Raw genomic sequence first — 24,502 nt, 5'->3', positions numbered from 1 at the left:
ATAAACCGACACTTACGATAGCAGAGCCACTTATTGATTGAGGATAAAATCGAGAGAGGGAGAGTGAAACTAGTGCTTTATTATTGTTATGCCAGTACTATGAAGTTGTTGCTGATGTAGCTGTACCAGTTATTGGTAATAATATGTCAATAGTTTCAACACCTTTATTTCCCCAAATGAGTAAGTAGTATGTATTATTGTTGTTGACTGCATATTTATGTGTATGCAAGTATGAGTCCATAAACATTTTATTTTTATATATATATATATATATATATATATATATATTATATATATATATATATATATATATATATATATATATATATATATATAATATATATATATATATATTATATATAATATATATATATATATATAATATATATATATATATATATATATATATATATATATATATTTTTTTTTTTTTTTTTTTTTTTTTTTGTTAACATTATAATTAAACCGTGAAACTGATAAACAATTTAAGTGGATACTCATGCTTTCAGTCACGAAACGCAACAATTTCATGTAGAAATTGTGGTCAATAATTAAAATATATTTCATTCTGATATTTTATCTATACTTCAAGGTCTTCTTAAATGCAGAGAATACAATTTAAATTGAAATTAATATTGTAAATATTTCATATGTGTATGTACACAAATACATATTTCTACATGTAGAACGTTTATTAAAAATATAGGAATGCAATATATTTAAAGGGTTTTTATTTTATTTAAACACAATTAAATGATGGTGTTCAACATTCATGTACATTTTACATTTTTTGCGTATGCATACATACTAGATTGTAAATACTTTTCACAACCACGATCGAATATGTAATTATGAAATATTGGTTCTTAATTGCAAAAACTACAAATACAATATTATAGATTTTGATCTGTTCTTTATTGTTTCTCGTAAAATAAATAGTTTGACAGAGTTTCAACTAAGATGAATTCTAGCATTCGAAATCGACAAAATATTCAAAAATTTTTTCATGTTATATTAACCCAGCAAGAACTTTTGATTTGCAATTGTTACAACTTACCTATTAAAGATACACAAATCGGATAGTATAAAAATATGTTATTAAATTTGTCAAATGAATAATACTATAAATAAAACTAAGTTTTTTTTATCCCATAAAACTTAATCTCACCTCGGTACCTTAATAAGAAAAAGATATTATTAATATTTTACGTTGATAAATAAATCATATTTGTTAATAGAAATATAAAGTAATCAAATAAATAATGTATTATGCTTATACATTAAAAAAATGTATATTTATAAATAAATTTGTTGTATGTATATAAGTCATAATCAAATCAAATACCAAATTGTATGTTTGTAAATAATATTATGATAATAAGGACATACAAATATATGTTACCAGTAAAAAGTACAATTACTTACGCACTTAAATCCAGGAAAACACAAATAATCTACAAATTTATGTGTTTTTATAACAACATACACATTTTGGTATAAATGTGTAAGAATATACATATACATACAGTAATGATTTTTTTATTAAATTTTATATTTGCTTTATTATATCCTTCACTTTCATAAGAAGAATATATATAAGTTTGTCATTACGTTTGTAATTTATATAACTAAAACATTCTGACCGCTTTCTCTATAGAAAGCGTAGTCGATTTAGCCGTGTCCGTCTGTACATCTATATTGAGCTTTACGTAAGTACCTGTCGCGTAGCCCTATCTCACGGTTGTACTTTTACAACCACTGGATGAGTATATTAAACAACTCACCACTGCCCCTTGTGTATTTTACATTTTTATACATGGATGGTTCAGTCCATGTACAAGCTCAAAGAAATGTTTGTTCTAAATTAAGAAATAATAAGTTTTAACTTAAAAGTGTCAAACCAAAAATATAAGATTTTTTAACATTTAACACTTTCAGTAATTCGTTGCTATTTTTTTACTCTTAACTGTAAATATGCAAAATGATAAATTTCTGCATATATTTACAAGTATAATACATCCATACGTAATATTTATGTAAATTGTATTACAGTGAACGCTTTTGATAACTAGCTTCACATAAGTGTGAGTCTGTCGACTTGCAGGATTTTCTTTCCCATTCCTTTCATTCAACTACATCGTCTTTGATATCACTTTGATGTTTGAAGTAAAAATGATGAGTACTCTAGTGAATGTTCAGATTTTTTTTTATTTCCTTGAAATCTATTTTATACAATTTTTTTCTTTACTTATTTTAGATGTTCAGTTATTAATCACAAAGGGAACACAAACGAAGAAAACAAGTTGTTGTGTGTGTATTTTACTAGGGCAGCAAGCTGTATTTAAGGCAAAATATATATATTTATATTCGCATAACAAATAATACACCAACATATAAAAATGTAATAATAATAAAAAAATCTTTAAATAAAGCGAAAAAAACGAAAATTTTTATTGCACATAGAGAATGATGATGAAAATAACTCAAGAACATTAATTCATAACGAAGTATTCATTTTAAACTAGATGACTATACGACAATCACAAAAACATTATTGCTATATTCCATTTAAGTATTTTTTCCATACCCTACAATCGGTGAAAAGGTGTAAGTAATTAGTATTAATTGAGCTTTTTTTATATCAAAACTTTTTAGTTTTTTTAATAAATAACTTAATTTGAGTTATCATTGGACTTGATATAAAATAGGTTCAAAACTAAAAACTCGTAGAGTGAGTTTTTATCCGGATGGATTGACAGACAAACGTATAATAATCTAAATTCAATCTTTTGTTTAAATATTAAATACAATTGTATTTTTGAGTTCAAAGCTCTAAGTAATACTCAAAATTATCAAAATCAAAACATAAATCAAGTCCACACCACTTAAAATAATTACCGTAGGGGATTGCGAATTTTTTCACCAACTTTATTGCCACTAATTTCATTTATCAACTCCCCCAACAAAATACATAAATATGTATGTATCTTTCATTTTTTATTTCTTATTTCACATAAGTATTCTCTATATAAAAGAATTTAAACATTCTTCTCAAATAATGTTTTAAACTTGTTCCCTTAAAATGACACAAAAAGTGTACGCTATAGTGTCTGATATAAATGAAACTACGCATTCTGCAATACAAGGAGCGTTAATAACAACGCTTATCTGTTGGCAATGACATCTTCTAGCTGCATTAAAAAAAAAAAAAAAAAAAAACAAAGAAAAAATTTATCCAAATGGATTTTCATTGAAGAAAGGGTGCAATAACAAAGAGTGTGATATTTACAATAATATGTATATAAAATATTGTAATATACATACATAGCTTGTAAGAAACCTTAGGGATAAATAATAAAAAATGGAAAATACAATAGCAATTATATATATAGTCTAGTCTAGTCTATAGTCTAGTCTAGTCTATAGTCTAGTCTATAGTCTAGTCTATAGTCTAGTCTATAGTCTAGTCTATAGTCTAGTCTATAGTCTAGTCTATAGTCTAGTCTATATTCTAGTCTATAGTCTAGTCTATAGTCTAGTCTATAGTCTAGTCTATAGTCTAGTCTATAGTCTAGTCTATAGTCTAGTCTATAGTCTAGTCTATAGTCTAGTCTATAGTCTAGTCTATAGTCTAGTCTATAGTCTAGTCTATAGTCTAGTCTATAGTCTAGTCTATAGTCTAGTCTATAGTCTAGTCTATAGTCTAGTCTATAGTCTAGTCTATAGTCTAGTCTATAGTCTAGTCTATAGTCTAGTCTATAGTCTAGTCTATAGTCTAGTCTATAGTCTAGTCTATAGTCTAGTCTATAGTCTAGTCTATAGTCTAGTCTATAGTCTAGTCTATAGTCTAGTCTATAGTCTAGTCTATAGTCTAGTCTATAGTCTAGTCTATAGTCTAGTCTATAGTCTAGTCTATAGTCTAGTCTATAGTCTAGTCTATAGTCTAGTCTATAGTCTAGTCTATAGTCTAGTCTATAGTCTAGTCTATAGTCTAGTCTATAGTCTAGTCTATAGTCTAGTCTATAGTCTAGTCTATAGTCTAGTCTATAGTCTAGTCTATAGTCTAGTCTATAGTCTAGTCTATAGTCTAGTCTATAGTCTAGTCTATAGTCTAGTCTATAGTCTAGTCTATAGTCTAGTCTATAGTCTAGTCTATAGTCTAGTCTATAGTCTAGTCTATAGTCTAGTCTATAGTCTAGTCTATAGTCTAGTCTATAGTCTAGTCTATAGTCTAGTCTATAGTCTAGTCTATAGTCTAGTCTATAGTCTAGTCTATAGTCTAGTCTATAGTCTAGTCTATAGTCTAGTCTATAGTCTAGTCTATAGTCTAGTCTATAGTCTAGTCTATAGTCTAGTCTATAGTCTAGTCTATAGTCTAGTCTATAGTCTAGTCTATAGTCTAGTCTATAGTCTAGTCTTAGTCTAGTCTATAGTCTAGTCTATAGTCTAGTCTATAGTCTAGTCTATAGTCTAGTCTATAGTCTAGTCTATAGTCTAGTCTATAGTCTAGTCTATAGTCTAGTCTATAGTCTAGTCTATAGTCTAGTCTATAGTCTAGTCTATAGTCTAGTCTATAGTCTAGTCTATAGTCTAGTCTATAGTCTAGTCTATAGTCTAGTCTATAGTCTAGTCTATAGTCTAGTCTATAGTCTAGTCTATAGTCTAGTCTATAGTCTAGTCTATAGTCTAGTCTATAGTCTAGTCTATAGTCTAGTCTATAGTCTAGTCTATAGTCTAGTCTATAGTCTAGTCTATAGTCTAGTCTATAGTCTAGTCTATAGTCTAGTCTATAGTCTAGTCTATAGTCTAGTCTATAGTCTAGTCTATAGTCTAGTCTATAGTCTAGTCTATAGTCTAGTCTATAGTCTTGTCTAGTCTATAGTCTATAGTCTAGTCTAGTCTATAGTCTAGTCTATAGTCTAGTCTAGTCTAGTCTAGTCTAGTCTAGTCTAGTCTATAGTCTAGTCTAGTCTATAGTCTAGTCTATAGTCTAGTCTATAGTCTAGTCTATAGTCTAGTCTATAGTCTAGTCTATAGTCTAGTCTATAGTCTAGTCTATAGTCTAGTCTATAGTCTAGTCTATAGTCTAGTCTATAGTCTAGTCTATAGTCTGGTCATAGTCTAGTCATAGTCTAGTCATAGTCTAGTCATAGTCTAGTCATAGTCTAGTCATAGTCTAGTCATAGTCTAGTCATAGTCTAGTCATAGTCTAGTCATAGTCTAGTCATAGTCTAGTCATAGTCTAGTCATAGTCTAGTCATAGTCTAGTCATAGTCTAGTCATAGTCTAGTCATAGTCTAGTCATAGTCTAGTCATAGTCTAGTCATAGTCTAGTCATAGTCTAGTCATAGTCTAGTCATAGTCTAGTCATAGTCTAGTCATAGTCTAGTCATAGTCTAGTCATAGTCTAGTCATAGTCTAGTCATAGTCTAGTCATAGTCTAGTCATAGTCTAGTCATAGTCTAGTCATAGTCTAGTCATAGTCTAGTCATAGTCTAGTCATAGTCTAGTCATAGTCTAGTCATAGTCTAGTCATAGTCTAGTCATAGTCTAGTCATAGTCTAGTCATAGTCTAGTCATAGTCTAGTCATAGTCTAGTCATAGTCTAGTCATAGTCTAGTCATAGTCTAGTCATAGTCTAGTCATAGTCTAGTCATAGTCTAGTCATAGTCTAGTCATAGTCTAGTCATAGTCTAGTCATAGTCTAGTCATAGTCTAGTCATAGTCTAGTCATAGTCTAGTCATAGTCTAGTCATAGTCTAGTCATAGTCTAGTCATAGTCTAGTCATAGTCTAGTCATAGTCTAGTCATAGTCTAGTCATAGTCTAGTCATAGTCTAGTCATAGTCTAGTCATAGTCTAGTCATAGTCTAGTCATAGTCTAGTCATAGTCTAGTCATAGTCTAGTCATAGTCTAGTCATAGTCTAGTCATAGTCTAGTCATAGTCTAGTCATAGTCTAGTCATAGTCTAGTCATAGTTTAGTCATAGTCTAGTCATAGTCTAGTCATAGTCTAGTCATAGTCTAGTCATAGTCTAGTCATAGTCTAGTCATAGTCTAGTCATAGTCTAGTCATAGTCTTGTCATAGTCTAGTCATAGTCTAGTCATAGTCTAGTCATAGTCTAGTCATAGTCTAGTCATAGTCTAGTCATAGTCTAGTCATAGTCTAGACATAGTCTAGTCATAGTCTAGTCATAGTCTAGTCATAGTCTAGTCATAGTCTAGTCATAGTCTAGTCATAGTCTAGTCATAGTCTGGATTTTCTCAATTTAAACTTCAAATGCTGTAGTCAAACAAGTTTAAAAGGAAATTTAAAACTTACTCCACTTTACTAAAGCTTTGGTAGATTTAAAAAACTTACCCGACTGTGGGAAAAACAACAAAATCAATACATATTTTAAAATCTTCTACATTTATTCAATATGCTCTATTTCGATGTATCATTTTCAAGAAAACTTATAGAAAAACTATAATCGAATAATTTAACTTAGTTAATTTTAAACAATTTCTAAGTATACAATAACAATTTTATAATTCATTTTCTTATTTGATTACTTTTCCTCGGAAGCTGATGTACAATTGACGGTAGCTGCAGTTGTTTTGTTGTCACAACCGTTTGCTGAGGCACCTTGATGTTGTTGTTGCTGTTTGTCCGTCTCCTTAACAGTAAATGTAACAAAATATCTTTTATTACTGTCGAGTTTTTCCGATGGCAGTGATATTAATTGTTTACTCTTGCCGTGTGACAATTCGAGGGCAACTTTGCCATTGCAGGCGGTGCCAGTTGTAAGAATTTTGGGTAGATAAAAACTACCCACACCGTTTTTTTTATATGGTCCAAAACCAAATTTTGGCATTGTGTGATGATTCATCATGGGAACTGTTATGCAAAAAGAAAAAAAAAACAAGAATAGAAATGTGGAAACAAAAGAGAGAGAAAGAGAAAGCGGGAGAAATGGATAAATAAAATGAAATTAATGAATTAAAGCTGAAAACTGTTTGTCATTAATAAAAACGTACTAAAATGAATGAAAAACATTATGAATTATTAATATAAAGTTTTTTATTTTTTGAATTACAGAATCATTTATCAAGTCAAAGTAAAACTACTATTGTTTATAGTTTTTATTATTGTTGTTATTACATTTGCTCGTGATAAAAATGTGTACATGTGGGCCACACGTAGTATACTTTATAATTTATTTAAAGAAACAAATAAATATTACTCATACGTCAGGGTAGACGAGGGTGTTTGAAAATTGTAGTTGAAAAATATAATATTTATTTTTATTTCAGTAAGGTTATTTTACTACTGTAAATTAAATTTTTTACAAACAATTTTCTAAAGAGCACACCTCGCCTTAACTGCAAATAAACAAATAGAATTTACTTACAAAAAATATTATACTATTGCTCTAAAAAATTTATACGAACAATTCAATTCAATAGTGCCTTTTTTGCCTGCAAAAACTAAAACACCAGCTGTGGTGTGATGGTTCTTGTTCCATTTTTTCAGATCTTGAATTCTTTGTTTAAGTTCTAGCAGCGTATGTGTTCTAGTTTGATAGACTACTTTTACACCGTATGTATTGTGCTAAAAACAACAAGAACTTTTAGCAAACAAATAAAACGAAAAGAGCAACATTGTCCTTTTGACAAACAAGCAGTGGTTTGTATGAGCATGTATATGTGAGTTTAATGGAAGTATTAAGGTATTTTTGATATTACTTTTCAACTGCTGCCAGTTGTTTGCAAGTATTTTCTTGTATTTTTTTTTCACTGGGGAGGATCCCAAATAACTGAAAACTACGAAATAAATTACATTCAGAGCCATGACGACTAAGTGTGGTTTTGTTTTATGTGTTACATAAAGTAATGTTTCAACAGCAATAATAACAACAGCGTTAGCTATAAAAACTATGTAAAATGTTTTATATATATATAGAACAAAACTTATACATATTCGTTTTTATATTAATACATATTAAAAAAATCTTGCAATATTTATATATAAAATCTTATAACTTCAAGCGATGTTTTTTATAAGTTTTTGCAAAAAACTACAACAACATTAAAAAAATCATTTTGGTGGCTTTTCTTCTTCACTTGTAGCGAATGTAAGGAATTGAGGCGATAATACGGAACACAAAATTAAGACACAGTTGGAAAAGAAGATGAAGATGTAGACAAACAGTAGTTAATCTTGAAAAAAAGAGAGAAAAATGTCACATAAATGTTACTAAGATTAGAGCTGAAAAATGCACAGTGATTCGTATTATTGAAAGAAATAAAATTTTTAAACACAAATAACAAGCGATACATAGGTTTTTTATCACTCCTGACTTTAAAATTTTAGAATGTTTTTTAGTGTCAAAAGCAGATAAATATAAATATTTTTCTAACCCCCAATAACACAATGTCTATCTTTATCTTAAGGTTAAATTGACAGTTTTCATACAAAAAATATTTTAATCGGCAGAATAACTTTCGGTTAAACGATAACCAGAGGTGGAGTTAACGGGACTAAGAAAATGTGTATTAACCATTATACATTTTAAATTTTTTATTTTTCAAAAATTGTTTTTTTTTACCACCGTTCACAAAATAACCATAGTGATGCTTTTAAGTATTTTCGCTTATAAATATCACAACATGAGTTGAAAACACAAGAACAAAAACTAAAAAAATGGAGTAAAAATTATACAAAAAACGAGAATAAACACGAAATACTGTGTCAAAGAAACATTGCTTTAGATGTTGGTGAATTGTTCTACACAGTTGTTTGATGTGTCCCCTCAAGCGACGCATTATAAAATTGCATCATGCTTCAGCTAAAAAACAATGCCAAACACACACACAATTGAAGATACAAAAAGGCAAACTGAAGCTGCAATAGTGGTAGTATCAGTCCTACATACTAATAAACATACTATAGATGCAAACAGTAATATTTCAACAATTTTTGCTAAAACGTACAACATTGTAAATACACGACAAAATACAATAAGAACAATAACAACAACAGCAGAAGAAGCAACAAAATAAAGAGAGATAAAAAAAGAACGGGAACAAAAACATCAGATGGTTTTGACATCAAGGGATCATTTGCATCAACGTCAAGCATGTGGCGACGTCACTAAAATGCATAAACATATACATAGAAATATATTTTAAATTTTAAATACACTCAGCGATGCCCAACAGTTCGACAAAGAGTCAATACATCCGAAAAATATAAAAAACACATACATCTAATCATCTGGTTGGCTCTAATTCGTCTATCGTCACGGATGTACTTACTTAAGTGTCCCCTCTTTAAGGGATAGAGTGGAGACTTAAAAAACAAACTTATGCTTTTTGTATGACTTTCTGTAATCAACGCCCCGATGTAGGTAAGTGGTAGATTAAATAGGTAGTTCGGGACTGTCCTACTGAACTGCTGGGTATGTATAAACATAAACATATATATAACAACAACATTTATTGTCATCTAAGGAATAAAAATAATGTTGAGTGTGTTAGCGAGAGCAATAGAAAAAGAAATGGCTAAAATACGAACGAAAAGTATTATAACAATAAACATTAACCAAAATTCTCAAATAAATGTCACAAATTAAATTCTACTTTTATTTTTCTGTTCCTTTCTCATACAATACATTCATACATACATATATACATTTTTTGCGAACTGTAATTTATCTTTAAATAAAATGGAAAAAAAAGTAATACTTAATAAGAAAATGAAGTGCATCGTGATAAGATGAAAACAAAACAGAAACAAACAAAAGCTATGGAAACAACTTAATATTTTAAACCAACAAAAGTAATGAACCTTAAACATTTTCATGTTTCATGCTCAACAGAAAAATCACAGAAAAATATGTATTAAGAGTAGTTGGCAGTTTGGGTTTTTTTAATTAAATTCTTGAAAAATTAATTATAATATTTTTTATAACTTGTAAAAAGAGAATTAATAATGTTTTTATTAGAGTTTAAATTTTAATTGTGTTTCTTTATGATGTTGGTCAAAAAAAAAAAAAAAATGAAAAGAGTAACTGTTGCTTGAATAACATAATATTTATAAAAGAATAATGGTATCAGAGAGGAAATGTATCTTCCTTGAGTGGTTTTAATGGAATAGTTGGGTTTCAATTTTCTGTTGCCAATTCATCGATAAATTGATACCTTAGAAAAGTAATTAAAACAACGTGATTCATTTAAGATACTAATCATATTTTCAAATACTAAATAAGTCGTTCTATAATTGTTTCCATCCTTCATTAGATATCGAAAGGATCAATCTTGGGAAATCCTTAGTTAATATAAAAAAAGCTTTCTTCTAATAACAGTTCCAAGACACCTCCACCAATTTGATAATAGTCCGTTTGTTTTTTTTTCAAAATTTTTAAATGAATATGAAAGCCACGCCCACTATAGCCATTCTGACTATTTTGACCAAAAATATTCTTATGGATGTCAAAGTTTTCCGTGTAAAATTTGAGGACTTTGATTGCACCAGTTTTCAATATACACGACTTTTAATAGCTATTTAGTAAATAGGCTTGAAATATTAAAATAAGAGGTATTCTATTTTTCCTTCCAGGTATACCTGTCATAATGTAGAATATTTGTTAAGTATTTCAGAAATACACCATATTTTTCTGCATATTGCATTCCTACAAAAGGTATCCTGGAATATCGGTCGCAAAGGTTTAGTTCAAACACCGACTCTGTAAAATTAAGCTTTTCGTTGACAAATTGTTTATATGTAACCAATGGACTTTATATTGCTATGGTTAGGTTAGGTCTTTAGGTGAATGTATGCACTACTAGGCCACTATCGGGTCAAAATTGTAAATCTGTGCCCGTAATTCTTTTGTATTTTTCCATAAGTCTAGGAATATCTGAGCAAATCTAAATGATAAAACTTTAATAGTGTTTACGATAACAACCAAGTAATCGTAAATTCCAAATTAAATAATATACACATAAATACTTATGTATTTTAATAAATTCGGTTATAAAGTATGAGAGCAAACGATAAAACACATAATTCCATTTTAATACTATTTTCCGTAATTGTAACATAAATAACATAAAACGCACAACAACAGTCCATAATAAAATGTTTTTTTTTTTTCATAAGATGCAGTCGGATGTCTTTTGATGTCAATTTTGTTTTGCAATAATGAGGTTTAAAATTCTAGCAAAAAATTACTATTTGCAATTTTATTTCTTCCAACATCACCATCGTCATCATTATCTTCTAGTCTTCTTAGCGATATTTTTTGCTATTTTAATATGCTGTTGTTAGTTGTCTGGTTGCTTGTACTTGTAAGTAGTAATACAATTTTCTATTAAATTTTTCATTTTATTTTTTATATATATTTTTTTCGCTTTTTTTGGTTTATTGCGTATTTATGATGTAGTGAAGTGAGCTGAATGCTACAGTAGCAAAAAAATAGCAGCTTACTGTTTACCAAATTTGCTCTCTTTGAATTATTTGTGGGTTGCTTGTGTTTTTATTCATTTCCTTGTTTTTATGATTAAGGATTAGTACGCTATAAAATTCTTATTTTAGTTGGTCTATTTATTTATTTATTTATTTATTACACACATTATGATGGATTACTGATGACTTTTTGCGTTTAGTATAGAGATTTGTTAATTTATCGTCTTTGACTTTTGTTTTTGTGTGGTTTATACTAGAAATGAAGTTCATTTTGAAAGTATGTTCAAATTTATAAAGAAAATAATAAGGTGGTGAAAAATTTTCAAAGCTAATGATGTTTAAAGTTATTTGACTATTTTTATACCTTAACAAAATATTAAGATTACCTAGAACATTTATGTTTTAAACAGAGTTTTTTGTCTAGTGTTTTCTTGTATAACATATTTTTATTTTGCATTGACTTGATAAAATAATTGTTCAAACAATCGTAATATTCATATTAATGTGAAATTTTTTAATGAATACTCATACTTACTGTATGCGGCACAGGGTATTCCAGTATATGCATGAGCTGCATGCAGACAACGATGTGTTCGTGTAGTACACTGCAACGCCTTTTCGTAAGCATTATAATCAGGACTTAAACGTCTTTCAGCCTATATGGATAACATAACGGAATACATTTATAAGATTACAATGGTTTTTAATGCACATTTGTTGACAATATATAGGATTTGGATAATTATGAAAGTCGAGAAATAACAATATCTTACTATATATTAAAAAGCCTAAGTATAAGAAAATAACAACAACTTCATTCATTACATATTCATTACAACTCATTATTTTAAAGCGGCTATGTCATGGAAATCAATTACCACTCTCGCTGAAAACTAAGCGCTTAAATAAGTCATTTCAAATTGGTAATTTAAAAGTTGTTCTCCAAATTTTAACAATGTTACTCAATAGTTGTTTATTGAAAATTATTTATACTTACGAACACCATATAAACATATATAAACATCAATCATTTCATTATATCAAACATCAAACACATACATACATATGTATACACACTCACCTCTTCATACACTTCATTGATATTCTGAAAATTATAAGTGCCCGGTTTCTGTAGAGCCTTAAGCGTTTCATAAAGGAACAATTCGAAATTTTTAAAAGTATATTCGCTAAAATTATAACGACGCAAACGTGTGCCTGTCTCACCGCCTAGGGCGGCACACGATTTATGATAATCATCTACGGCGCGTTTAACCAACACAGCTTCGTTGAGTTTATTTGAGCGTATTTGCAGTGACTTTAATTCCAGCAAATGTTGAAAGATCTTACGTTCCATATAATACCTAAAGGGCGAAAAATAAGAGCAAGAAAATAATAAAAAGATAAAGAATAAACGTTAAGACAAAAATGAATTTATTTGCAAGTAAGACGAAGAAAAAAAAAACAAAAAGGAATTGTATAAAGTCACACATATGCAGGCAATTTTCTGTGGCATTTTATTGGTGTTGAATAATAACACACATGTGTGTGTGTGTGTGGAAATGTTTGAATTTATGGTAAAGTATGTAAATATAATAAGTTTAAAAATATGATAAAAATATTTAAAGACAAGAAGGTAAAAATCATAGTAATAACATTATGTTATTTGTTGCTTCAGTTTCTGCCTTAAGTTATAAAATAAAGAAGAAGTATACATATGATATTTACACATATTTAAGAAGTTACTTTTGTCTTTTTGTAGTGCAGTAGAAGAAAATAGAAATGAGAAATGAGAAACATTGAAACAAACCGAGACAATTTTTTTTTAATACAAGACTCTAGTATGGGAGCTATCAAAGCCACAAAATTATTTACAATGTTTTTCTAAAAAAAGGGGTAAGAAAAAATATTTACTTTTTAAATTTTTTTTTATGATCAATGGTTTTCAAATTCTTTTCATTTCCCAAATCGTATTAATCCAATTTTCACAAAAAATTACAATAAGGTGGATTTCATTTACAAACCTAAACTATAAACATTTTGATCGGAAGTTTAAAATGTATAACACAGAGAAAAATAAGAATTCTTAAATTTTTTATCAATAAGTTTTAAATATAATTAGTTTCGTCATAACATGTACAATCTTGTAAGGAAATCCCATCGAAATTTTTAAACAAAATATTAAAAATCACCTTAATATTACAAATTACATATTCGTATGTGATAGGAAAACTTATGTTCTTTGAGATTTCCTATACAGAAATTTAACCATAAATAAAAATATTAAGGAAATGGCAAAGAAACTTTCTGTGTGTTACCCCTTTTTTCATAAATATTTTAAATGTATTCTCACGGTCCCCCAAACATACAAACTCTGTCATACTGATAGCGTTTTTTTTTGTGTATTATTTGCAAAAGAGAAAAAAAGGAAAATTTACCGACAAAGTTGACACCAATACTAAAATAGAGAAAAAATGAGAGATATAAAAGCAAACAAACAAACAAATCCTCGAAAGGCAAAAGCAAACATGGTTCGATGTCTCTACGTGCATATGTTTGGTTATGCGTGAGTTTGGCAGCAAGTAATCGCTTATTATAAGTTATGACATGCTGAGAAATGACATTTTATATATTTTTATTTCATATATTTTTTCCATATTTTTTTTTACTCTCTTTCCAGTTTTACTTGCACCCACTGCTGTGAGTATGGGTGAATATGTGAATATTTCATAATACAAAGACACTGGTATATAGTCAACATACAGATACATACACAAACACACACACACAATACAGACATGCAAACATTTTACCATTTCATTTACAATTCCATTGTTGAATTGGTGTTGACATTCGTAGACAAAAGCAAACGAATTATTGAATCATTGTATGTAAATTTATACAAAAAAGGACCGAGATGAGCGAACAGATGGAAAATATAGAAAAAAATAACGTAATATTGAAAGAAATTTTTAATGTATATACTTGTGTATGTTTTATTTAATAAAATAAAATATATTTAATATTTTTGTTTTCGAAAATTTAAGAAAACACAGATTTAATTTATGTCTGTAATAAAAGTATTTACTATACATTTTTAAGTTTAAAATTATTATTATTAAATTTCTTTAAAAATATGTATGTATCTCAAGAAATTTTATAATTGTTAATACACAATTATCATAAATAAAAACATGCAAGCAAAATTTATTTATATATGGAAAAGTATATATATTGACTAATCTATGAATTAGTCTATGGCTAATCAATAAGTCTATGGACTTGTTATCTATCGACTTGTTAAGCCTAAGAAGTAGTTAATTGACTTCTCAATGAAAATATATGTTGTCCATTGATTGGTATTCAAGCTTGACTATGTACTAGTTTGTAGACTAGTCTATGAACCAATTTATAGACTAGTATATGGAATAGTATATAGACTAGTCTATGGAATAGTATATAGACTAGTTTACAATTTTGTAAATATATAAAACAGTGAATTAATCTATAGACTGGAATAATGACTAGTTATTTACTAGTCTATATACTGTTTTTTTTTTTTGATTACTCTATAGACTGGTTCATATACTGATCTATTCATTAGTCTATTGGCTAGTCTATATATTGATTTATTGTCTATTCTATAGGCCAGTTTATTGACTAGTTCTTTGACTATTGAATACTTTATAGACTGATCTATTGATTTCTCTGTTAACATATTTACTGGCTAGTCCATGAACGAGTCTATTGTCTAGTCGACGGACAGATCATCTTATTAATCTATGAACAAAAATAATCAACTGAGGTATTCTAATATTAGCTAATACCGTGGAATAGTCTATTGATTATTCTACGAATAAGTTTTCGAACTTGTCTATGCACTAATCTATAGACTAGTTTATATAGGTGTCTGGGGAATATTTTATAAACTATTCTATGGACTAGTGTATAGACTGGTCTGTCCACTAGTGTATGAAATAGTCTATTAATTAGTGTATAAACTGATCTATTGACTAGTCTATGAATCATTTTTTAATCTGTGGAGCTTTCGACTGTTATCTATTAATTAGTAATTGCTATGATTATGGGTTTTGCTTACATAATATATTTAATATATGTATTTAAAAACAAACTTTGTTATCCCATATTACTGGATCATTTAAAATATTTCTATATTAATAATTTTTAATAAAATTTAAAATAAACTTTATTTATTATATAAAATTTATCTTGGGTTATATTAATAAAAATTATTTATTATTGTCTAGTCTATAGAAAACAAATTTTGTAAATAAATATTAAGGCAATTTTTTGTATTAACGACCCTTTACTAAAATGAGATGGTCAATTATACATTAATGGATTTATAAACTAAAAAAAAAAAATTTTATTCTTTTTTAAGCCAATGGCTGCCATAAGTCAAAATACAAAATGTCAACAAGTGGAAATACGATCAAGTATCATTCATAATGATGCTTTTCATAGATTAAGAGTGCAAAAACATAAAATTTTTAAAAGCTCTTGACCTTTAAATAAAAGTATTAATATTTCTAAACCTTTTCACGCTTTTTTCTCATCCACTAACTTGACAACAAGTTTATTTAACTTGTTTGCTAAGAGAAATTTTTGCCATAAATGCAAATTTAAAAAGACAAACGCGCTGGCTAAAACATGGTTAGGGTGAACTCGCTATTTCCTTTTTGTTATTTGGTTTTTCTTTTTTTTTAACCTAAAGTTTTTGGCTTGTTTTTTAAGTTTTCTTTTTTACTTTCAATACTTGACTGTGCAGGGTCACAAGCAGGACTTTTGTATTGTCGCTTCACTAGAACCGAACTGACAACTTAACAAACAACTTTACAATCTCACTTCCGCTCACTTTGATTGCAGCCATGTTGCTTTGCAGTTCTTCTTTGTAACTTTTTTATTTATGTATGGGTTGGTGTTTTTGTGTTAGTTTCTATAAATTTATATTTTTTACGAAGTTTCTATGTTGTGTGATATAAAACAAACTGCCAAAAGATAGCTTTAAACGATTGGCTTAATACACTACAGGAAGTAATCTAGAGACAGGTTTCGAAAGGTTACGGAGTAAAGCTTTAAGTGCGAATATATTTGATTAAAATTGTTAATTGAAAGAAATGCTTGTAACGTTTTCCTAATAATGTTTTAACGAAAAATCTGAAATAAATTGTATATGTATGTAAAAAAAACTATACTATTCATTTAAGAAAATCAATTGCAGTTCCATTAAAAATTTCCTACTTACATTGGCATCTAGATTAATAATTCTTTTTGCTAGCGCATACCTTACGCTAAATTTATCTTGTGATAAATAAGTGATATAAATGAATATTTTTTTCGACGTAAAAATTTCTTTAGTTGAACAAAATTTTTATTCATATCAAAAAAATCTAACTGTGCTTTTTTGGTATAACTTGAATTTTATTTCACTTAATCTTATCCTTTTTTCATGTTCATGCCATAGATTATTTTTTAGTTTTTATTCACAAACTAGACAGTTTTTGTCCATAGATAATATAAAAAATAAAAAAACATACATATACATAGAAAAAATAAATATTTTTTACAAATATTTATGCAACTAACTGTCCTTGGCACATTTTGTTCCTGATTTCCGCTTCCGTTTTAAGCATGCTAAAACTTTGTTGTATTACTACTATTTATATTGTACTTGCTATTGTTCTTATTGTTGTTGTTGCTGTCATCGTCATAGTTGATATTGCTGGTGTTGTGTTTTGTCATTCTTTTTCTATTCTTTTTTTTAATGTTCTTGTTTGGTCGTCTCCCTGCTGGTTGGTCGTTAAAAATGTGTTGCTGCTGGGGCTCTTCCTGTTTACGACACAAATGTGACAAGCGAAAAGTGTGTTGCGATCAAGTATAAAAATAAAAAAATGCAAACACACATACTTACACATAGGTAAATGCACACACACACACACACTTGTTTGTGTATACATGAATACATATGTATGTATGTAAGTATTTATATAAAATGTCACTGCCTTGCCACTTTATTGCTAAACTATGACCAAAAAATGTGCGAAAAAAAATAAATTAACTAAAACAGTTTAAAGTTCTTTTTTTCAACGATTCTTATAGCAAACAAACACAGATGAAAATTTTATAAACATTTGTACTATTGAGCATAAACTTCGTATTTGTTTTATGGCCCTTTAATGCTCCAATAGGAAATTTATGCCTTTTCGCCCCTTTAGGGTTAAGTAGACACTTTAACAGAGGAATTAAATAATAAATTAAATTAATGTGTGACACTATTAGTTTTAGTCAGACCATTAAGCCATTAGTGGGCGGATTGTAGCGGAAATTGATAATATTTGTAGGAGCATTTCCAAAACTTATTGGTTTCGGATGTTTACTAAAAGCTGTTTTCTTTATTTCTTAATGATATTTTAAAAATAAGAAGATTAAAAAGTAGTATATGTGTAACATTATTTTAAAATTTACTACATACCGTCAACATGTCTTAGAGGTATAAGTTTAATTTTAACACAAACTGGAAGAAATATGCTTGCTTTTTATGTGAACCTATTCTCGAAGTATAGTCACATAGCAGGTGATCGCAGCAAGTATTTTAAATTCAAATGTAATGAAAGTACAGCATAACACCCTAAGTTAAAAGCAAACTAACTAACTAATATTTAATGTGTTTCGCATACAACTCGAAACGCATTAAACTTAAATCCTAAAATTTCGTTACGATATTCCAATTCCTCACAATGATTTTTATCCAATAATTGAAGTTTGGTAACCACTGTGCTTATTGTAATTACACACTTCCACAGTTATTTTTCGAAAATTCGCAATTGCAGTACTAATTTTTAATATTCTTAATTTCCAATTGGCCAAATTTTCCAAAATAGCAAACCAATTCATGTTTCTTTAAAAAAAATAAAACAAAATGTTTGTTTATATTTTTGATTCTTATCTCTCCTCGGACTAATAGAGAAAAGAAAGGAAAAACCAGAAAGTAAAAAGAAAAAGTTGTAAAACAAGTGAAAAAATTATTATAAATTTTTAAACTCTTTTTATAGAACAAAAAAAAAAGATTTTTTATGTAAATTTTTTTGGTTCATCTTATAGTTACTGCGTGTTTTGTTTTGCTTTAAATTCAGAGCAAATTTTCTTTCGTAGATTTTTTATGGGTTTTTAGTTCACATCAGCCAAGCAACATCATAAAAAATGTATGAGAAAGTAAAAAGAAAATAAAAACACTGATACAAATGCATTTGAAGAAATAGTTAGTAACAGCAACAAAAAAATTTAACTAAAACAAACACTTAAAAGTTTAAGCAGCATAAAACATCAGCCACATTGGTCTTAACGTTGTTGTAGTTTTAGTTGCTATAGCCTTTTTGCATGTTGTTGTTGTTGTGTTTTAACTTCAACATTAATTTCTTTAAATGCTTGTTGTTGATGTTTCTATATATATGTATTGTACAAGTTATTGTTTGACTATGTACATATGTATATGTTTAAATTCTTGTGTTATTTTATATTCGCCTTAAAGTATGCAATAATTTTTTTATTCTTACGATTTTTATGTACTTTTTTGTGTAAATTTTAAAAATGCTTGAAAAAGTGTAATTAAAATTCCACAAAAAAATACACAAAATTTACCATGCAAGTCAACATTAAACAAAAATAAAAGCTCTAGTAAACAAAATCAGAGATTTTTGTAAAATAAAAGATAAAATTGCTGCTACATTATTAAATAATTAAATTTTTATTTGTTTTAAATTGTTGTTAACTAACGTAAAATTTTGGATTTTTGTGATGATGAACCATTTTGGGAGATTTTTATATTTCTTTCGCTTTCATTGACATTGTAAAATTAGTTAGTTTTGGACAGTAATGAACAAAATAAGATAAAAATCTATATTTTTTGGACACTTCTAATTTATATACATATATATATGCATATATGCATAGTTTTATTGAATTTATAATTTGATAATCATGGAAGATAATTAAAAAAACTCTAATAAACATAAAACGGAAGATAAAGTCATCTAAAGAGATTAAAAGTTCAGCGAATCACTAAATATAACTCACAAGGGAACACACATACATAAGTACATAATTTTTCATGAAATTTTAAATAAAAACCCCAAAAGTATAAAACATTTTTATTTGTTGTAACTTTAACTTTGGTTGGTTGAGTGTTGAAATATTTATTTTTACAAAATGCAACTTATTAACCCACACAATGATGGTGAAAAAACACGCCATCATTTTTCCAACAGCTTCACCATCACCACCACCACAATAAAATAATAATAATCATCATAATTATAAATAGTGCAGTTTTTAGTATTGCCGGAATAGCTGCGTTTTGCTCGCATTAAATACTAAAAAAAATTATGAATAAATCCTGTTAAAAAGGAAATAACAACATGAAACAACTAAATACAACTATTACAGAAGAGGAAAAAAAATAAATGAAATAAAAAAAGTTATTGCAAAGTTGCGGATTATTATTATTTTTCTGTAGTATGCGCCCAACTCAACATACACACACTTACACATATATTTTTAAGCTTATATAAATAAATAGAAATAAACAGAAAATGTTTAAAAATTTACAACATCAGCAAATGATAAATTAACATCTACTTTTGCATCCGCTGACGTTGCTTCTCCTGCCACAAACGCTCGCTGGCTGGTTGCACTTACATTATAAATAGTTTCAAGTATTTTTTTATTTTTTTTCATTTATAAATATTGAAATAAGTTTATTTTTTTAAGCGGCAACAGTTCAAAATTTATTATACCATTTTTTCTTCTCCTTTTTCAGTTACATTTGCGGCTCCATCTAGTTTCATTTAATAGAAAAAATTGCTAAAACTCAGTTAGTAGTTGTGTGTGAAAAACCTTTTTTTGTAAGAAGAAAATATATCAGATTTACTATTGATTTAAGTTTCTTTAAGGTTTAATGACATGGTTCATATATTATTTTTACATTATCGATTCGGAATTTTTATTTTATTGCCAAAGCGGAGAGCCGTTAAGTTGGAGATTTATTTTTATTTCAATTCAGTTCATAAGCTGCAGCATTATAATGGCGTTGATATTAGAGAGAGTAAATCCACTATATGAACCATAATAAAAACTCATAGGTCTCCATCGGTCATCGGTTCCAAGACCTACATACTGACAAACTCTCTCTTGCTTATAATTATGGTCTGGTTTGCTACTCGAAAGCATATCTGATAAAATTATCGAATATTTAGATCTCAAAGATATATGCAGTGCTTAGAAAACAGAAACTTCAACAGAAAGATGGACATTGCTAAACCAACTGCGTTATCCAAAATATATACTCTATATATTATATGTATACATACTGACATATTTGTGTTGATGTTTGTAAAACTCAAAATGGCTGTCTATATTCGTCTGTCCGTTCACCTTTTTGTCTGTTCATCTGTGTGTCCATGTGAATTTTGTGCGCACACTACTGGTATTATTATACCCTACACCACTTTAGTGGGCAGGATATATTGGGTTTGTGCTGATGTTTGTAATGCACAATAATATTGGTCCGTCCGTCTGTCTGTCCGTCCATGTAAACCTGGTAATAAACTACAGGTCGCAATTTTGGAAATAATTCTAAAAAAAATTTGATACATGATATTATATTGCCCCAGGGACGAATCCTATTGAAAAGATCGGTCTATTATTTCATCTATTATTTCATCTAGCCCCCATACAACTGAACCCCCGAATAAACCTTGTAATCAAACTACAGGTCGCAATTTTGAAGATAATTCAATGACATTTGGCACATGATCTTTTATGGTGCTGAAGACGAAGCCTATTGAAAAAAAAAATTAACATCGGTCCATTATTTCACCTAGGCCCCATAGAACTGAATCCGCCAAATAGGGCATTTAAGTTCATAATTATCTCGACAAAAAGCTGCAAAACCAAGTTCTAGTCTTTATAACTATATAGGTTAATTATAGGTCCTCATTTGATCCTAGCCCCTCTAAAAAGTCCCCATCAAAATTTTACTTATATATCAGCAGTTTTATTAAACAATAAATGGCTTTAGTATATCTGAGGCAAAGTACAATTCGTATCATCGTTATAACTTTTATATAAGTCTAAATAGTCCCTTTCTGCATTTATATTTAATAAAACTTGATTTTTTATTGAAAACTTTAAAAGCTGAAATTAGTTGTTCGCTATAAATTGCTTAAGCAAATCGGAATTAAACTAAAATTCCATATAAATGCTATTTTACAAAAATATTTGCTCTATACAGTTTTTTGTACCAAAATGCTCTTTTTTTGGAAAAAATTCTATTGAATTTATTGTTTACTAAAAAATACTTAAAATTATTTCTCTTTGAAGAACCGGGTTTCTTTGTTAATAATTTAATTTTATTTTAGTGGAAAACTGCTAGTTTTATTGCTTTTGCATTTCTATTTATTAAAAGACTTAAAAATACATATTTTATTAGAAAGCTAAAGACAAGAAATTAAATTTAGCTTATTAAAATATTAATATATTCATTAAGATAACAAAAATATATATAACAAAATCTCACATTTCTAAATTCTCGGAATTGGAAAAATGAAAGAATTGCAGAGATCACGAAAACTATAACCTTTAAAACGAAATTCCTATTAAATATTATTTAAATCATCTTTACAAAAAATAAAAAATTAATAAAAAAACATCACAAAATTATGAAAATAATTAAAATAACATTAAAAATTATCCTTTCTAAAGACAAGTTTGTATTTCTTATTATTATATTGTTTAGAAATTTATTTTTTCTAAAACTTCTTACATCTGGTCTGATTAAGAATTCGATATCTGTTATGAATCTTTATAAGATTTTGACTGCAAACATTTAAGCAAATTATTCAAGACAACACAACAAGTTGACTTTCAGCTTTAAAACAACAACAGTAAGGCCAACACAGTGAGTTAGAGGTAAATACATGAAAAATGTGGCCAGAAAAAGCTTAGAGGTAAAATTAACGTCATGTATTTGAACGCAACAAAAGTAAAATGAAATAAAAACTTATTTAGTAAAAATGTACAAAAAAAAAAAAGAAAAACCAAAACAAAAAAGAAAAAGTTTAGTAAAACTTGTAAAAACTTATGTATTTTCTGTTTTAATCTTATCTCACCTTGCAGCCACCAAGCAAGTTATAACAGCACAATGGGTAGGAAATTTTAGGAAACTTTTTTTCTTGCGCTAAACAATGTAAAAACATATCTATTGACAGGATCCTCCCGAGACATGTTGTCTCGATTAAAAATGCAATCTTGGTGGGAATGCAATCCCCGGGAAAAGATGTTCTACCAATACCTCCAGTCTGCCTGATGATCAATTTTATACTTGGCCTGTCCTTGAACCGCAGAGAACCACATAATCTGGTCCTACGGAAACGGTAGATCGCAGGGAAGAGATTTGGCCTGTTTTTTAGAAGTCGTTTGAAGTAAACGTGGTGGCTATGGTTTAAACCCAAATAAGCCAGAAGAAAATTTCGGTTCAAAGACTGATTAATTGATGTATTCCTGTTTTGGTTTACCAAATCTAAATGTTGTTGCCGACTTAACAGAGACCATCCTATATGTGTGGTTGTAAAAGTGAATGTACATGAACCGGCAGAACCATGTGCAAAAATTGCCACCTGCGCATAAAATACATAATGTGGCGTACGTGAGTCGCCACAAAAGCTCACAGTAATATAATATATCTAATTAGTGTAAAATTTAAGTTTTTAATAACTTAAATATGTATTACAAAACATTTTCCAACCCATAGTGCAAAAAAAAAACAAAAGCAACAGCAACAGCATTAACAACACAACTCAATACAAATACTACTCGTACCCACTGTAGATGAATGAGTATCCAAATAACTAAACATAAGGAAGTTTTTAAGTAGAATCAACATAAGAAAAGGAATAAAAGGACAACAACAAAACAACGAAAGTTTAAAAATTTACATTGTAAACACAGATTAGAAAAACAACAATAAGAACGAATGAATGTAAGAAAAACTAAAAAACAAGAAATCAACCACTTTTTAAATATAAAAAATTATTATTATGAAAATGTAAATGACGCTGACAATGATGACGAACATGGAAAACTTTTGAAAATGAAATTTAAAAAAAAAATCCAATCCACGATAATGTTGTTTAGTGCTGTAGAGTTTTCTTCTATATTCGCAAAGGTGTACGTGCTTAAACCAAAATACGTAAATTATTTTGTTCCATTGGACTCGACGAGAAATCACAAAGAATACGTTCCCCCATAATGGTTGGTGGATTTTTGTGTGTACGGGAGAATTGTTATTAATATTGACGCAACTCAATTCACTGAACCAACAAGATAACAACAACAAGACAAATGTAATATGCCACCAACGATTATATTCTATTATTGTGCACATAAAAGAGATGAGAAAATAAAAGAAAACTCCAGCTAAAGGTGGGCTCTGCACTGAAACATGAAATCAAAAGTAAATGAATACATAATGACAATGACATCTCATTTAGAATGAATTACAACAGATTCTTGGGCGAAATAATAGCGTTTTTTTGTGGTAGGTTTATAACTTATGTAAACGTAAATATGTATTTAATCCATATTCAAATTAAATATAATAATGAAATTTATGAATAGCAAGCTAACTCAACTTTTTAGCATAACACTTGGGTAACAATAATGTCATTGTAATGTTTCATTTAATATTTGTTTTGTTGATATTAGTAAAATTTTTCATAATTAAAAATGACACTGAAACATGTCACCAATTCTGGAACAATTTTGAAAGCATTAGTGAAGCTAAAACTGACTTTTGACAAAAAATTAGTTTTATATTACGCTAAGCAACACGAAAAAAATAACCACACATGGACATCACTATATGATAAAGGACCAAAAATAAAAAGTTCCGTGTCTTTCAGTTTTGCCCATAGGCATGCACTTTTTTAGTTATAGGCCCCCAAAGATTTTGGGCCTCGATGTCTATTTAAAAAAGTG

At 28.4% G+C, this 24,502-nt stretch overlaps 1 protein-coding gene across 2 annotated transcripts in view; it reads right to left on the bottom strand.

Annotated features, from left to right (window-relative positions):
* Nucleotides 1-6,405: 6,405 nt before the first annotated feature.
* Nucleotides 6,406-24,502, bottom strand: part of LOC111675688 (ankycorbin) — a 187,425-nt gene continuing 169,328 nt past the window's right edge. For both annotated transcript variants that reach the window (XM_046948393.1, XM_023436495.2), the window contains 3 exons: nt 12,534-12,813; nt 11,988-12,108; nt 6,406-6,880 (listed from right to left, as the gene is read on the bottom strand). In XM_046948393.1, coding sequence (XP_046804349.1) covers nt 6,552-6,880; nt 11,988-12,108; nt 12,534-12,813 — 730 coding nt within the window. In that variant the 3' untranslated portion in view covers nt 6,406-6,551. The remainder of the gene's footprint in view (nt 6,881-11,987; nt 12,109-12,533; nt 12,814-24,502) is intronic.

The sequence above is a fragment of the Lucilia cuprina genome, chromosome 4, assembly GCF_022045245.1.
Source record: "Lucilia cuprina isolate Lc7/37 chromosome 4, ASM2204524v1, whole genome shotgun sequence".
NCBI classification, from domain to species: domain Eukaryota; kingdom Metazoa; phylum Arthropoda; class Insecta; order Diptera; family Calliphoridae; genus Lucilia; species Lucilia cuprina.
Note: the sequence above shows the minus strand (reverse complement) of the source record. Positions and strands in the feature narration are given on the sequence as shown.